At 35.7% G+C, this 17,031-nt stretch overlaps 1 protein-coding gene and 1 long non-coding RNA gene across 2 annotated transcripts in view; both read right to left on the minus strand.

Annotated features, from left to right (window-relative positions):
• Positions 1-6,708, minus strand: part of LOC143352575 (uncharacterized) — a 58,346-nt gene extending 51,638 nt beyond the window's left edge. Inside the window, exon 1 of the long non-coding RNA XR_013081967.1 lies at positions 6,631-6,708. This is a non-coding gene — a long non-coding RNA (uncharacterized LOC143352575). The remainder of the gene's footprint in view (positions 1-6,630) is intronic.
• Positions 1-10,436, minus strand: part of LOC143352568 (uncharacterized) — a 176,316-nt gene extending 165,880 nt beyond the window's left edge. The window contains exon 1 of the mRNA XM_076785172.1: positions 9,556-10,436. Coding sequence (XP_076641287.1) covers positions 9,556-9,708 — 153 coding nt within the window. The 5' untranslated portion in view covers positions 9,709-10,436. The remainder of the gene's footprint in view (positions 1-9,555) is intronic.
• Positions 10,437-17,031: the final 6,595 nt, after the last annotated feature.

Below are 17,031 nucleotides of genomic sequence, written 5' to 3' on the forward strand. Positions count from 1 at the left end.
CATAAATAAAGAATGTATTTCATTTAATTCCCTGCTTGTATTTAAAAGATCATGCCTTTTCCTCTTTATTATTAATCGGTACAATTAAGCCTCTCGTTAGAAGAACAAATTACTAAATTAAATACGCGAAGGTGGTAATTTGTGGTATTCAATATTAAAAGAATCTTTATAATGCAAAGGGAGGTCATATGATGTATAATTCATTACATATGGTCGAGGCTTTTAGTAAGATTAAGCAGCGATTAGCGAGCATACATTAACTTGGAAATTAATTAACGAAGCAAACTCTATTGATGTACGCAGACATCGTTTGTCGAAGTCATTTCGGGCTTAATCACGCATGGAAAAGAGACCGTAGCTAATGTGTTCCAAACAGGAACTTCGGAACGTGAACGAATATAAAATAATGCGCAAGATTCGCAATATGAACCACGTCAGATCATCTTAAAAAGAATTGTGTACGATAGAATATACGATATAATATGATATTCGTAATTTTACTTTTCCTAGTTTTTTTTTAGCAATTTAATAGAATTCCTCAAATGCCATTCATGCTTAGATAATAATTTGATTTTTCAAATTAACTTTACCAATGTTACAAAATGAATCAAATACTTGACATTAACGACGTAGTCGTTGGGATACACAGGAGTTGAGTAACTAGTTAATAAAGATTGTATTTCCTACTTGTGATTTACCCACGTCATAAAATGCTTCACAGTAGATTAATAAACGCATCCATTTTTTATAAATCGACACACAAATGTAAATCAACAAAATCACACTGCCAACAAATACTAGCCACTATACAATTGTATGAATCTAGTTGGATAGAAAAACCTGCCCTGATAAATATTTTAAAAAATTATAAATGTAGATAAAAGATTTAGATTGAATAATCGTACTCTTCAATGAAGCATCAATTCTGTTTAATTAAAATGTGAGACTTACGAATAGATCTTCATCAATATCTTACAAATTATCTAGACTAATCAAGTGCGACGGTATTAAATTATGGCGGTTGTGAAGTTACGCCCTACTGAAGTACCTAATGAAGTACCCTACAATATTCTGGAGATATTGCAAAAATTTGAATTGAGACCAGCCCTACATTCGTGAGGAGTCGACTTCCGCATCGAGATTATGGTTTCTAGTCAACAGATCGATCTGACAATGAGACGTAAAAGAGGGGGACATAGAGACAAATTTATAATTACAGCTGTTATTAGAAATAAACAGTTATATATTTCAGATTATAACTCCGCTTATAAAATGTGTTCGTCGGCAACGAGTCGAAGCTTTCCTAACAATATTATACGTATATGTACAGGATGGGCCGGAAATCGTAGTACAAGCGGATGATGGTGATTCTACGTGTAGAAATAAATTCAAAAAAAGGAATAAAATTTTTTTGTTTGACGTCTCGTTTTCGAGAAAATCGAATTCAAAGACCCGTCAGGTTCGCGTGCTACAGAATGCGTAGGAAGTAGAATTGGTTGGTCATGGTCAGACGCGTCAGACGATTCCTATCTAACAGCACGTGTATTCGCTGGATTTTCAAACTCGATTTTCACGAAAACGAAGCTTCGGATGAAATAATGTTACATCGAAAGTTTTTCTTATTTTTCCATGAAGAATCACCCCCTGCCAGGTTGTTCGTTAAATATTGCCGCAAATAGAAGTGCAACCCCGATTCTCGTTGCAAGCAGCGTAGAAGGTTTTTATGCCGGTGTGACCCGACGTCGTTAAGCCTTAAAACACAATTACGTGAAAACGGAGTGTAATTGTTGCCAGACGTTCTTTAAGTTCCTCTCGTTTTTTTTTCTGATTTTGCGGCTATTTCCAAGTGCCGGCTGTGGTCGTCATAACCACTTGACATTCTTGTTATTACCTACAAATTCGTTAATTGGTGGCTGCACTTGGAAATCCAATAAAAATTCGTATCTAGCTTCGCCTGCAGTTTTATTTCAGGATTTATAAAATGTTGTGCAGACAAGTTTAACTATCTCTAATATCTTTGATTCCGACTTTTTCATGAATACCATCATCGTTAAATGTTCTGTTTATTGTTATTTAAAAACGTTTAAATCTATTATAAATAAGTTAATTGTATTCTTATCGTTATTAAGATAGCATTTAGCTTTCTATCTGTAGCTCTAGATTTTTCACAAGAAAATGAACATCAATTGGATTAGTAGTATAAATATTTTAATGAACTTAGTAGACAAGTGAACATGTAATTATAAAAATTCATAAAGAGTTAATATTTAATGAAGCTATAGACGAACCATCGTATAATTTCCAATGCTTTCAGTGTATAATTTCAGGAAATTGAACTGAAAATTCGTTGTACGACGAAGACTGAAAAGTAGACCGTGAAAATATTTGTTTTTCACTCAAAGATAAAATTCATTTTTCAGAATGTGTTAGGAGATTTAAACAATTAAAACCACATAAATGATTATATTGAATTATTCCAATTGAGTGTCATATTTTCAGGTTGATAGAAAACACAAATGGCTTCTCAAATGGCTGACTCATCTGACTTCTTCATTTTTACATAAATTAATTTTGGAACACAGTGTATCATTCAAGAACGTTCCTCAGTGTTTTTACGAACACAAAACGAAATAGTTGCTCCGGTGAAAGAAAGATGTAATGGGCGCTTCATTTCACAAAGAGGAGATATCGATTGAACCCGAGACCTTTCTGTGAGGCTGTTCGAGAAATAAGGTGGACGCCAACAATTCAGAAACGATGGACGAACTAAAAAAATAGTATTGTTACGTACTTGCCACGTGCTCCCGTCCGAATTATTATCCGTTTTCTTTTGCGCGGTTCCCCTTTAAGCTCGTACAAAAATCTACTGCATCTAAACAATAAATACTTGCAAGAATACAGTAGCAAAAGTAACGGTTCTTACACATAATTTCTTGTCACCCTGTACATGTTATTCTGATGTATCTGTTCATGACCTACCGGTTCTACTTCCTGCTTCCTACTAGGGCATGCGAGCGAACGCAATGGATCTTCAAACCTATTTGTCTCGAAAATGTCTCGGAATTTCCTTCCTCATTATTGGTCTATTATACAGGGTGTCTCGCCAGATATTACCTCCTTGATTTACGTCATTATTATTATTATTCAAGCGATACACATGCCGGAGTTATTAGTTTTATTGTAAGTGGACACGTCAAGGATTTACGATGATCAACTTTGATTTTTTTAAATCAGGCTTTTTCTTTTAAATTTAAGATTAAATTTTCTGTAAATGAAAGTTAAATTATTCCCTACAAAAAGGTATTAACGTTCATTAACATGTCGAAAAATGATTAGTTTAGGAGATATTTTTATTTAAATATTGCTAAGAGAACGTTTTTGTTGTGGTATTATTAGTATGCAAAGTTATCATTAGTAAAAGAGTGAGGTTTTCGTAGTGATATTTAACTTAAAATATCTCCTAAACTAATCATTTTTGGACACACATGAACGCATCGATTGGTGCATTAAGGAACATACGATTCCATTTAAAAAATCAGAATTGACCTTGATAAGTCCTGGATGCCGTGTCGACCTACGAACAAACTAATAACACCAGAGTGTGCATCTCGTGAAACCATTTACATAATCTCCATCAAAACATTTCTCACTGAGAATCATAATAATGACGGAAATCAAGGTGATAATATCCAGTGAGGTACTCTGTACATAACGAATCACTACCAGCCGACACCACTGAATACACATACTGATTATCGGAATGCAAAATTTGTGTTCCATTTACAAATCTGAAGATGTAAAACTCTATTTGAATAACGCTACATAAATACACAGACAGACTAGACCTTTATCTACATAGATAAAGGTGGATCACGGACAAATAAAATGGAGGTTATGTCAAAATTACTATTCTTGTTTACATTAGTCGAAACCATTAATATCACTTACGACAACCATAAAAAAGAGTAAGGCCGGCAGTAAATATTACATTTAGCGGACCCAGCTCCACTGATCTTGACCTTGACATATGTTGTCAAGGTTACCTTTAGGATTTAGACGCTTCTGACAATTACATGTTATATTTCACAAAGAAGTATGGCAAAGTCATTAGAGATCGAAAACGAAGAAGAGTGTAATCGTGTAATTTTAAAGTTAGTGCATTTCCGGTTTATTATGCCGGTTTATTACGTATTTTCTTATGACGCGGCCACCGCGACAGAAATTTCTAGTTAGCGAATTAGAAATGAATGACCATGAACTTGTCGATTGGACCAACTTCTGTGGAAAGGTAAGTAATATATTGTGTCTGTTATTTATGTTGCACTTACTAGCAAGCAATGATATGTTGGTTTAACAAACCATTTCTAGTTACTTCAGCAATGGCTTCTACGCGAGCAAAAGCCAATTGACGGACAGGGTAAAATTGTTGAGTTGGATGAGTCCAAAATAGGGAAGAGGACAATATCGGATGAATAATTAGAGGACAATGGGCATTTTGCAGGATTGAACGCGAAGCCAAAAACAATTTTATCCTTTCTGTTCCCGATCGCTCGAGCGAAACCCTCTATCTATTATTAAAAAACACGTCACTCCAGGTAGTATCATTTATACGGATAAGTGGCGTACATACGACATTTTAGGAAATTGCCAGGACTATATACACAAAACTGTGAACCATACCACAAATCTCGTTGATCCTGAAAGTGGCGTTCATACGCAAATCATAAGAAATCGCTGTTTTGCATAATTACATATTATTAATTTATAAGTGGCACAGAATAAAAAAAAAGTATTTTGTTTTTTCATTTATATCGGAAAAGTCTTAAATGTTTGGCACTAGGGGAACTCCCCCTATGTGTCTTTATTGTTCGAGAGTTCAAAGTTTCTAGAAGAGAAGTAATATGTAAGAAGCGTATGTGTTGAAATAGTGACGATCGGTTTGAACGGTGATTTAAAAGCGATCTATTGGCTTTTTATCATCCGGAAATTGCACACGATCATTGAAGGGTCGACCAAAAATATGAACGGGCTAATCGAAGTTATATCAGGCTCGCTCGACACGGTAGGGTTCCGGGCTAATTGAAGTAGCGTGGTGCACGGGACGGGACGGCACGCAACGCAACGCAACGCTGCGCTGCTCGCTGTTTCTTGCTCGCTGCTAGCCGCTAGCTGCTTGGTGGTCGATGGATGGTGTACGCCTCTGGCAAAACTTTCCCCACGGGGACGTTTAATACGAGAATGTTCGAAGGCAATTAGATGTAATTGGGAAACGGTAAATGCACCACGCGACGTCCTTATTTCCGAAAGAGCAGCTTATTTATTCACGGTGCTTGCACCAGAAGAAAGGCTGAAACACCGACCTGCACGAGACGCACGAAGTCGTACGCAGGGAAACTTAATTTAATCAACAGGCCCTCAAATTCGATTATTGCAATATTTCAACGATTAAATCGTCCGCTAACGTTTACTTTTACAGCATCTGAAGTTTTATAAAAATTCACGGTTTGGGGGCCGATCTACTAATTGACATACACTTACATACGTCAACTCGAAATATTTTAACTACTATATTTTACTACTATTTCTTAACTATTATAATTACAGTAAGTACTCTCTCCGAATAGTTCGGTATACACGCGGCTGTAGAGAAATATTTTTCCACGAAATGAAGTTCCCCTACCAACTGCTCTCGATACGTGGAGAACTAAACAATCACCAAAGTTGCCTTCTTAGTCACTAGTTGTCTCTCCCAACAGCTCGCGAGACTTCCTCGTGCATAAACGTGGTCGTTTGCATTGATCGTTTGACTTTCCTTGTGAAGATGTAAAACAGAAAATGATGGCATCAATTTTGTATCAGCATCTTACTGTACTTTAAATCTGTAATTAATTAATCATTTGAGCCAAATATTATGTCTATACTATAGTGTAAGATGTGTAATAGGACACTTTTAAGTTAGAAAAATTAGTTGACTACATCACGTAAAGAAAAAATTTTGGAGAAATTGCAATTAGTCGGAATTGCAGAGAAAATACTAAAAGTTGTTCTTTACAATTTTTTAATGTAGACCTATATTGAAAATTTGAAATATACATTTTGTAGATTCATATAAATTATATACAGGGTGTTCACGTTAACACTTATTAAACCCACTTTATTAAACCCATTTACTACTATTACCATTAAACCCTTTTACTAAACCCATTTTAACTGTCAGTGGATACATCGTTGATATTTTCGACTCTGCAATAAGTCTACAAAGTGCACGTAGTTCTAATATATAAAATCGTGCATGTAAATTCTATGCATATGCATTGATTGTAGGGAATACAAATATGAAAAGGAATACTAGGGACCAAAATAAACGAAACTGTTATGTTCGGACTCTATGTAATCCACACGAGGACCGTGAAATGGTAGTGAAAAATAATTGTTACTATTTATATTTACATCTCTCGTTTCAATCGTGATTCCATAAATAATCAAATCTAAATAATACTTGTGTAGGAGATCTACTGGGTAATCATGGTTGCATTGCAAACTGCGATGCTGGACGGAAATAACCGGGATGATCTTTGTTATAATTTTACATGTTTGCAATCGACGATGGTGGGTGGTGGTAACACTTACAGGGGTCGATATACGAACCACTGGCAATTTATTCGACATTTTCTATGACTGCATACTCTTGTTCCTAGTTGGCGTGCTCACAGCTGCATCGACACAGAAAAGACAAAATCAATTATCGTTGCTTTGAGCATTGTTAAATCTGTGACTCACTTACTTGTCACAATAAAATGATTAGAACCATGTGGTTCCCAATTTCAACTATTGTAAAAACCAAAATCTTGTAGCGACTGTATAACTGTTTATTTGTTTTTCTTTTCGCTTCTAAGTCTTTCGCTTTAAACATTATACATACACATATAAATACGTTATACGTATATAAATCATTCGAAAATTGATTCGAAAATTTATGGCGTATTAAACAATCAAGCCAGTTCAGATAAACAAAAGCTCGTTTATCAAGCACGTAGTACGGCGATCCGAACGATGCTTTGTTTAACTGATCTAAACATGTTCGATCCCGATGGTCATCGCGTGCATTTGTTTGAAATGTAATTTATTATAAAATATCTAATACGTCTTACTTCATTCGAAATTGTAGTCTTCATTGAAAACAAATATGCTATAGGATATCATTTTGTGTTGTTAACTTTTCAGTGTCGTCCTTTAAATTGTTGATCCACAGTGTTCAATTATTTATGATTTATAGAGTGGTGAGAAATTATACGTCACGACTACCAGAAAATACTGGGTGTAGATTTGTTAAGAAGAAGTTACTGCAAAATTGACCTAGACTTTGAATTGAATAGAACCACACAGGTCAAATGTCAAACGTTCTCTTGGAAAACAATATTAAAGTTTCAACAATTCCAAAAATTGATTACATTTGCACATCTTTTGTTTTTAAAATAATTCTCTGCTATACATATTATTTAAGCAAAGATCTGTTCCTGTGGAACGTTTATAGAATGAAACGTTATCCTGAAGATACTTTAGGATAGATACTTTAACATTCAAGAATTCCTCTTTATCTCTTACAACATTTTTGGGACACCCTGTATAATAATATCACATATTATTTACATATTCATGTTCATTATGAATGAGTGGGTCTTATGACAAATACTCAAAATAAAATGGAATGTGGCATTCGGTTAGAAACAAAATAATATTGTTAGAGACATAAGACTCAAACAAACAGAAAGCATTAGATTAATATTGTACCTACGGGATACGAAGAAGTAATATGCAACCTGTAACCTCTGCCCCTGCCCCTGCCCTATATGTAACCTGTATTATACAATTTTTTTTTTTTGTTAACGTTAACCATATCGAGCTGGAAATGTGACTGATATACATTGTTTTATAAAAATGGCAAGACTGGATTTATTTAGATTTCTCGCAGTTTTTATAAACAATATGTGCCTAAATGAAGAAATTTAGTTTATTCAATTTATTATAATTTTATTGCTTATAAAATAAAAAATTTGAAAGTGGTCATTTGACCGATTTTGGTATGGTTAGTATTAAAATGCGAAATCTTCGGATAGGAGTTGGGTTCATTTTAACCCAGGGTCAGAAACGTTTTATCTAACTGTCTAGTAGTCGGTTCAAGTCATTAGCTGTTTCTGTTAAATCCAATAAACTTAATGTTGACTTCAAAAGATACAGGTTCAAAAACATCGGTGCGTACAGATTAGAATGAATCGAACCACGACGGTCATTAAAAAGTTAGTATGGTAGGTACACTTTTGACGATTTCAACAAAAATAAGTATGTTCAACTCATTTTTAGCGCGACGAGTTATCTTCGTTGCGGACGTAATAGCGTTACTATGACATCTTGAACTGTACGCTGTTTTGAATGAAATATTGCTAGGTTAATAAAATAGATTGACAACAGATTTTTAAGGAATTTACATCGAGTTAATAAAACTGCTAGTCAGAAAATTATGTCTACTCACAGCGACAAAGCGACATAATAGAAAGTCTGAAGGGTTTTTAATAATTTATGTGACATAACATTATACTTCTGTTCGCGTTATAATTTACTCAACAACCAATAATGTTTTTTAGTTCAGTATATGAATTCAGCATAAACGTACGTCCTACTTTCGAAGTAGTTCAATAACTTATACTCCCTCTGTCCCATAATAATAGTTGCAAGTGAACATTTAAACAGGAATTATTGGCGAATGCAGCTTTAAGTTATGTTGTAGCGCAAATTGTGAAGCCTTCAATGAAAATCAATGTTTCATGACATCTGTCATTTGTTTTGATACATCTTTCGATTTTTTTACGAAGCTTCCAATAATTCTAAGCTCACGCATACAAGGAAAGCAAAGCTTCGCAGCCAAGGGATCCTACCTACGAGTTTAAAATGCAGTAACGAAATTATTGAAAAATCCAGAAACTATCAGAACACTCAGAATAAAAATTAGGAGTAATATTTTTAATTTATTGTTTAATTTAATCCAGTTTTTTTATCATTAATGTTGCGGTCTATATTTATTTTCTTTGGCTACAATTATTATGGGACAAAGTATGTGTTAACCTCTCAAGATCACTTGAGGCTACTAACGAGTATTTTAAAGTATTCCTTTACCGAACATCTACAAGACTTTCCTCAGCGGCGTAATTCGCTCGGAAACAGGAACGCCCGACTACAAATTAGCACAGGAAATTTCGAGGGGGTGGAACTATCACTCAAAGGGAAAACAATTAATTGCTCTGATATCCAAAGTCACCCTTTCAAACACGGATGATGAGAACATTTTTTGGACATAGAAACCGACAGAGACCTTAAAGAAATATAAATGACTCTGAATGACCTCGGAGGTCTAAATTATCGAGATTAATCTTGTAGTTTCAAAATAGGCTATACCTGATAATCGAACATTCGAGTACCTTCGGATAGAAGATTAAGATTCCGAATGATATTCTGACGACGAGAAACACATAATTTAGAATTAGTATGTAAAATACTCACCTTGAAGCCAGTAAGGAACGACACGTGATCAGGGGGGATCCTGGACGAGGACGCCTGGTTAGTGGCTCCGTAGCTCAATTGATGCTGATAGTTGGAAAGGATCTTTTTGTGAGCAGTGGCCTGAGCTCTATAAGCCGACACTGATAACTTCATTTCTTTGTGTTCCCGATAAAGGGTCCGATTCTCCCGATGCTCCTGCCGGGGCACATTCTCGTTCCTTCGTGGTAATCTTAAGCCTTCTTAAAGATCATCACGCGGTCGAACTACCGCGATGAAAATCTCTCGAAAAGGGATAAAAGAAGAGCCGGAGATACCACAAATTGCATTCGCTAAGTTATCTCTCCTTTTTGCACCACGCTTCCAGCTTTCGACTCTAATCAATCTCTCTTCTTCCTCTGTCCGCACTATATTTATTTCCGCCTCCCACGGATGCCCTCTCCGCCCGTTCCATAATTTTTATTCCTCTCGCAACTCCGAGTTTCGTTTCTGTCGCAATAATTTTCGCTTTACTTGTTCCTAGCCCAGAGTAAGCAGTTAACAAACAGACTTGTTCCCCGTTTTAAATTGTATTATCGCTCTCTGTCACGGTTTGAAATAACTCTCGTGGTCAGTTTCCGCGCATGTCAGACATTCTTCTCAAAACACGGTAGAATGTTTGAACACTAAATGTATCTTGTTCCTTTGCAAATCTTGCTCCCTTCCTTCAAAACTCCCCATGCTCGATAATCATAGCTCTCGTACACGATGATGCTTCGGTGATGTTTCGATGGCAGGAAAGGAAAAGATCTTTCTTATCCGTACATAATTTGTTTTTCTGCTTCGCCTTGCTCTGTCATACGATTTGTTCCCGGATTTTTATAACCCTTGGATGTGTTTCTGGGCTTACGCAAAATTGTTTCAAAACGACTTTAAATATTCAAGTTATTAAACTCTCGGGGAAATTCAACTTGTAACCGTATTGCCGAAGTAACGGAGACACTCTCGGATAAACATTGAAAAATAATCGTGATACCAATTCTTCTTACGCTGATAAGGTTCCATTCGAACAACCGTAAACACGCCGTTCCGCGAGCGTGAAATATACACAACGGAATCTTCTTTACGATTCGAATCTCTAAAAATTGATTGCAGCACAACGTAACAATAATCTCTTATCGTCAACAAGTAATCATTTTAATCTGTTTTCTAAACTCTTCCATATGTTAACTTGCAATCGTTCATATACATATATATACATATACGTATATGTATATATGTATATATATATATATTTATAATATAATAATATCATAGGTTAAAGGCAGACATACAAATTTCTCCAGCACGACTGATCATCTTGCCTCTTCCTCGTCATCTGTTTACGTAGAACCCCATTTTCAAGAAGGGACTATGTACCCTCGGTATCTTTCTAACGAAATTGAAATTCTGTTATTTCACAGTCGGAATGAACAACTGTAATTGCTGAATTACTTGTTTTCTTAACATCTCTGTCTGCCAGCGTCTTTTTATTCCGAGACCTGTGAAACCGCAAGGCCACGTGCCATCGCTCATTAAAAGTCGACCGCGTAGTACATCGTGAAAGAGGAGCTTCTTCTTAACCGTGAAACCCTGACAAGGATATTCCCCTGACTCATTTAGATGACTTCTACGTACTTCGTTGCTTCTTTCTCCTGCCTCGCTCCTTGTGCCCAACTCTACGCCGACCAAGATATTAAAATGTGAAATGACTGAAGCGTAATGTTCGCTGCTTCCTCGCATAACCATTGGATAGTTAGAGATGAATCTTCGTTTTGGTACGTTCCAATGTTTCTCCGGTTCCTCTACTGTTTTCTCTTATCGTTAACGTCTCCATCGAAATCCACCATTGATCCGATGCTTTCGATACACTCACTGGTAGATCAGTCACTGGTCTCACTCATATATCTGTCATAGACTATTTTTAAGAACATTCATAAAATATTCGATTTCGTCTGTTAAGTACCAGCCACAATGTAATTAAACCACTATCGTTCAATCCTCGATCGACTTTCGAATTTCTCAACATTTAACATCAAAAGTTCGACACTTTTAACTGTTACCGGTGACCACAACACGAACAATACAAATTCACTGTAACGGGGCTGGACAACCGGTTTTTGTGCTCCTTAGAGAATGAAATGTACAGAACGCACCAATATAAACCGATCACACTTGTTTCGGTGAAATGTCACGCGAAGACATCGATCATCCGTTAATGAAATAATTGGTTCTTGAGATCCGATAAATCAGCTCCTGAAAGTTTGGCGAATGAAGAGGAGAGATTGCAAAAGTGAACGAGTCTCGTGTTTCATCCCCATACTTGCGACCGTGCCGAACCGAAATATCGAAGTTAAGTTCCCGATCGATGCTTTAACCTTCGACATTGCTACCTATTCGAATCTCTCGTGTAATCAACGAATTAACGACGAGTTACCTACTTCTCATATCCGGCAGACAGATGGACAGACGGATAGATAGATAGATAGACAGGCATACGGACAGACAGACAGACAGACAGCAATTTTACTGAGGGAGTTTGATCACAGAAGCATGTGGTCGGTCAAAGCACTGACGAATTACCGCTGTTCTCTAGGCTTGCGGAATTAGCTGCCCCCTCGGCGTATCGAAACCGGTAGCCTCAAGTTTACGCGTGCGTCATCACACCAACCCCCCCGAATGCCGACTAATCACCATTTTTCCATTCGATCAAAGTCACCCCTCGATATGCGAAAAGGTAAACGTAGCAAAAGCACAAGTGCTAGAACTCGATGGAAACGTTAGTAGACCATCGAGTGGCGTCCGTAGCTCGGGCATAACTGGATTACCGTTACCAACGACACCGTGCATCGGAACATCGACTAACCACCACGAGGTCCGGAGTGTCCGGTCTATATTCACCCTTCGCTATAACAGGATTAAATATTATCATAAACTGCGCGCACAACCAACCACGCAGAGCAAACGTGCCACCTACGCGAATTCCACTCCTTGTGATTTTCTCTCGCGGATTTGTTGCTACACCGTAGCTCGAGCCCGATCATTTCCCGACGTTCACATCTCCCACAATTTGTGAAACCTAATTACCTTGACGCGCTCGCAACGATCGAACACCTTAGATTTTCAGTAAAGAAATGGAATTCAAGTAGAACATACAATTCTAAGACGGCCACGCTATACGATCGAATCTAGATGGTTTTTACTGTTGAGTAATTCATACTATGGTAAACTTGTCCAAGTGCTACCTTCTCTCCGATTTCAGTCACCTTGATATATGTTGTCCATTCTGAACAACATTTCTCTTTGAAGTTTTTTCCGTTAAATGCGTGGATTAGGCATTACACCTTTTGTTGCTATATCTAGACGCTCATTACTTTGAGTAGCAACTAAAGTTAGTACAAAATATAGTTATTTTTAAGAGAAGTACATTAAAATCTGTGTACAATAACGTAAACAATGAATACCTTTTTTACCAGTCTGTTAGTATAATGTAATAGATGAATTAAGGTTGGATGGCTACTAACACAAAATCGTTACTTTAAACTCAACGTCCATGTTGCACGTAAACTAGTATTTTTTCCGTCTCCTTTTGATTTGTAACTTTGTTTTTACGCTTTTCTATACTTTGCTATTCTTATACAGGGTGGGGCAATAACTTTGTCCACCTTGAATATTTCCGTTACTTGTAATATATATTATTACATATTATTATATATATGACGTATTATTATATGAAAAACTGATGTATGCGAAACTTGCATAGTATAGAGAGGGAAACATTGTGATGTAAACATTTTTTACATGTGTAAAGGAGTTTCGGAGATTTCAAGATCATCTTGATCTCTTTAAATGGGAAGGCCTACCTTTTGTGTCATGAATCGATAAAGTATCAAATTCTGCGTAAAAATATGTTGACCTCCAAGTGTCCTGAACCTAATAGTTAAGGAGATATTATCTAGTAGGTGCTAGTAGGTGCTAGAACTGATGTCGCTCAACTAGAATATGGTGAGTACATACGGAAAATTATTTCGATAATATTTTAAGTGTTAGATCTAGAACATATGAAGATACATTTTTACACAGAATTCGATACTCTATCAATTCATGATACAAAAAGTAGGTCTTTCTATTTAAAGAAGTTAAGGTGACTTTAAAATCTCCGAAACGCCTTCGTGCACATAAGAAATGTTTACATCACAATATGTCCCCCTCTGTACCATGCAACATTTGTGTATATCATGTTTTCATATCATTACAAGTAACGGAAATATTCAAGGTGGACGATGTTATTGCCCCACCCTGTATAGGGAAGTCACATGTTCTCACTTTCGAGATCTATCTTGAGGAGAAATAGTTTCGTGTGCTACATTTTGTTTGAACTACAATAGATTTTAACAAATTTGATGGGAACAGCCGCGCAATACATTCGCGCGATAAAGATTGCATATAGTTAAACGAAACGAAGCGAAACGGAACGGAACGAAGGTCTTCATAAGAAATGTCCTTCGAAATAAATCAACTAATTATAAATTCATCAATTTCTATAATTTTATAATGAAATCCTGACGTCTGTGACGCTCACAATTATTTGCGAACCCAGTACATTCATTCCTGTTGACAATGTCGCTGCCTCTGTTTAACGAGCACACACTGTAATGCACAAGTGCACGTCATGCACGTAAACCGGCGAGAAACAACAGTGAGAACAGTATAACCCGTTCGTCAACTGCGTCGCCCATTAAACGTTGGCTACATTGCTATCTCTCTCACCACTTTCAACTCGTTTGCAGTCTTTCCGTGACGCCCTTGCCCAAACAAGAGCACGGTGCAATTCGGTTTATCGATCATTTCAAATTGGTCATTATAAGAGACAGAAAAGAACGTTAGTCAAGACTTTTTACCAGAATCAGCAGCAGTTATCGAATTATACGAGTATGTGCTTAAACTATTAACCGCTAACTCTACATTCATAAATAGAATCCATAAAATGAAGCTCTGCATAATAAAACTCCCTGAAAGCAAATGGAAACGGTATCTGTACGTATCATGATTTGCCATTGGATATACTGGATATGGAAAAAAGTTGTTTAATCCTATAACCGTTCCCGATACAGTAAATCCTATGAAAAACTTTAAAACTCGCCATATAAAACACATTTCAGCTTTAATTCAGTATCAATATACGTAATATTTTCGAATTTCATACGCAAAAATTTAATGCACTATTTATTCAACGTAAACTACTCAGTTTATTGAATCAAACGAGTTCGTTCAACATCAACACCCACGTTCCAATATAAGTCTAATTTTTAAGTAAAACTTTTTAATTAATTTAAATTCGACGTAAAAATTTTCGTTCGAACATTTTAAGGTATCCCTTCATAATCACATAACGTTTTCACAGCACATTCGAAAATGATTTCTACGTTATCACAGAAAATTAAAAGAAACCAAATTTTTCAAACTTTTTTTAAAACTTTTCGTTTCAACATACGGGTAAAGAAATATAAATTTTTATGCACGAAGTAAAACAAATAAAACAATTACTTAAAATATCTACTGCATTCACAAGAAATGGAAAATATCTTTTCGCAGAGGACTATGATGTAGGTGTTTCATAACTCATATAAGCAATGTCATCTATACAAAAATATTTATGTTTACATGGTAACGCGTTCATATCAAAACGATTTATTCAGCTATTTCTCTACATCTAATGTTCCAAATATATTCAACGCAATTATACACTATATAAACAGTATGTTTTCCGCTTATACCCGTTCTAAAACCAAGTGAACTTGGAGACAGTTCAATTTTTCTACTATCGATAGCAAGGGCAACAGCAATTGCAAATCAGTAGCAACATATTACGCATTAGTTTACACAAAGATTGCTTTTTACGTCAGTTCCTGTTTTATAACTGGGTTGAAATTCTTTTATAAATGTTCTTTGAAATCTTTTTTTTTATTCACTTCTTTGAAATTTGTCGTTTCCATATGGCAAGATATAATTACTTGATTTTCAAATATTAAAATACAGAGAAACGAGAATCATTGAGATAAAAACTGAAATTAAAGTTACCAATAATTACGAAAAAAAGGAAGAATTATTATTTCAAACTGAACATAATATAAATGTCAATTAAATTTCACATACTGTTAACTCATTTTAATTCTTATAAAAAAATTATAACTCTCTCTCTCTCTGCCTCGTTTGTGAAAAGAAGTGAACAGACAGTTTAATAAAAGTTAAATAACACAGTTAAATAAAAGCTAAACAGAATGAATACATTATTAAAGAAACAATTAAAAATCGTAAAATTAGAAATTTCATCAAATTCTAATCTTGATAAAGAGTATTGAAATCTTTAAATATCAAGTGTAAACCAAATGAACAATAATTTTAAGTTTGAACTATATTAGAAATTTGATAATAATATTTAATAATCAATTTCCGACGAAGTAAAGCATTTAACAAATAACAAAATAACAATTTTTTTAAAACAATAAATTTGTTATGACAATTCGATAAACAAAATTGATAAATGATGAAGTAGGAATGAGTCTCGAACAAAATTGCGACATCACAGCAAAAGGATAAAATTAAGTTCCTCGAATATTAATTGCCGATCAATGAGAAAAAGTCGTATTGTCAGGAGGTCAGCGACTAAAGGAATCCTTTACTCGGAATTTCCGTTCTTCCTCTTATTTATGCTTTTCACTAATCTCTATTCTGGTGTCTCTTTTTTCGGTAACACAATTGTCACGGAAGTCACGGAAATGCCGAAGAAAAACTATGCAAGTTGCTTAAATCGAAAATATCTGTAAAATATCAAGTATTCTGTTTAAGATGATAAGCGTGTTATCCTTATCTACAAATATTTCTTCTCGCAAAACGAGGAATTGCGAACGCTGTATTTCTAGACGCTTGTCATAAATGAATTACGTGATGCTAAATCGAGGTCGACAGCGATTGTGCGAAGTCAGAATTATTTAGGCAATTGCGATTGCACGACGAAGGATTTATGACAACTTTCTGCCGCAGAAATGCACAATGAAATAATACACCATTGCGTTGCTCGGTTCCTGCTAAAACAATTGGTCAGATTGAAAGAAGAAAAACGAACCATCGTCGACCTAAACCGAATACGACTTTCGATAAAGTTGCTTCGTCGCGTCGACTCGCGTCTTTCCTATTTTTATCTTCCGCTAAATTCATCCAAACCAAAATTCGTTTCCGTCCATGACCTTCGATTGTAATTTCAATGCTCCTCCGTAATAGGTCGCAAACACACCTTTTACCCCCTGTTCGATCGAAGTGTAAGTGTAACGTTTTACTTACTACGACAACTCAACAGCTACTATGAGAAACGAAAAGATTAAAGCGAAGCACGTCCCGCACGATATCGATCTACAATCACCGCTTGACCAAGCGAACAGTTAGCAAATCAGAATGCCGAAT

This window comes from Halictus rubicundus, chromosome 3, assembly GCF_050948215.1.
Source record: "Halictus rubicundus isolate RS-2024b chromosome 3, iyHalRubi1_principal, whole genome shotgun sequence".
NCBI lineage: Eukaryota > Metazoa > Arthropoda > Insecta > Hymenoptera > Halictidae > Halictus > Halictus rubicundus.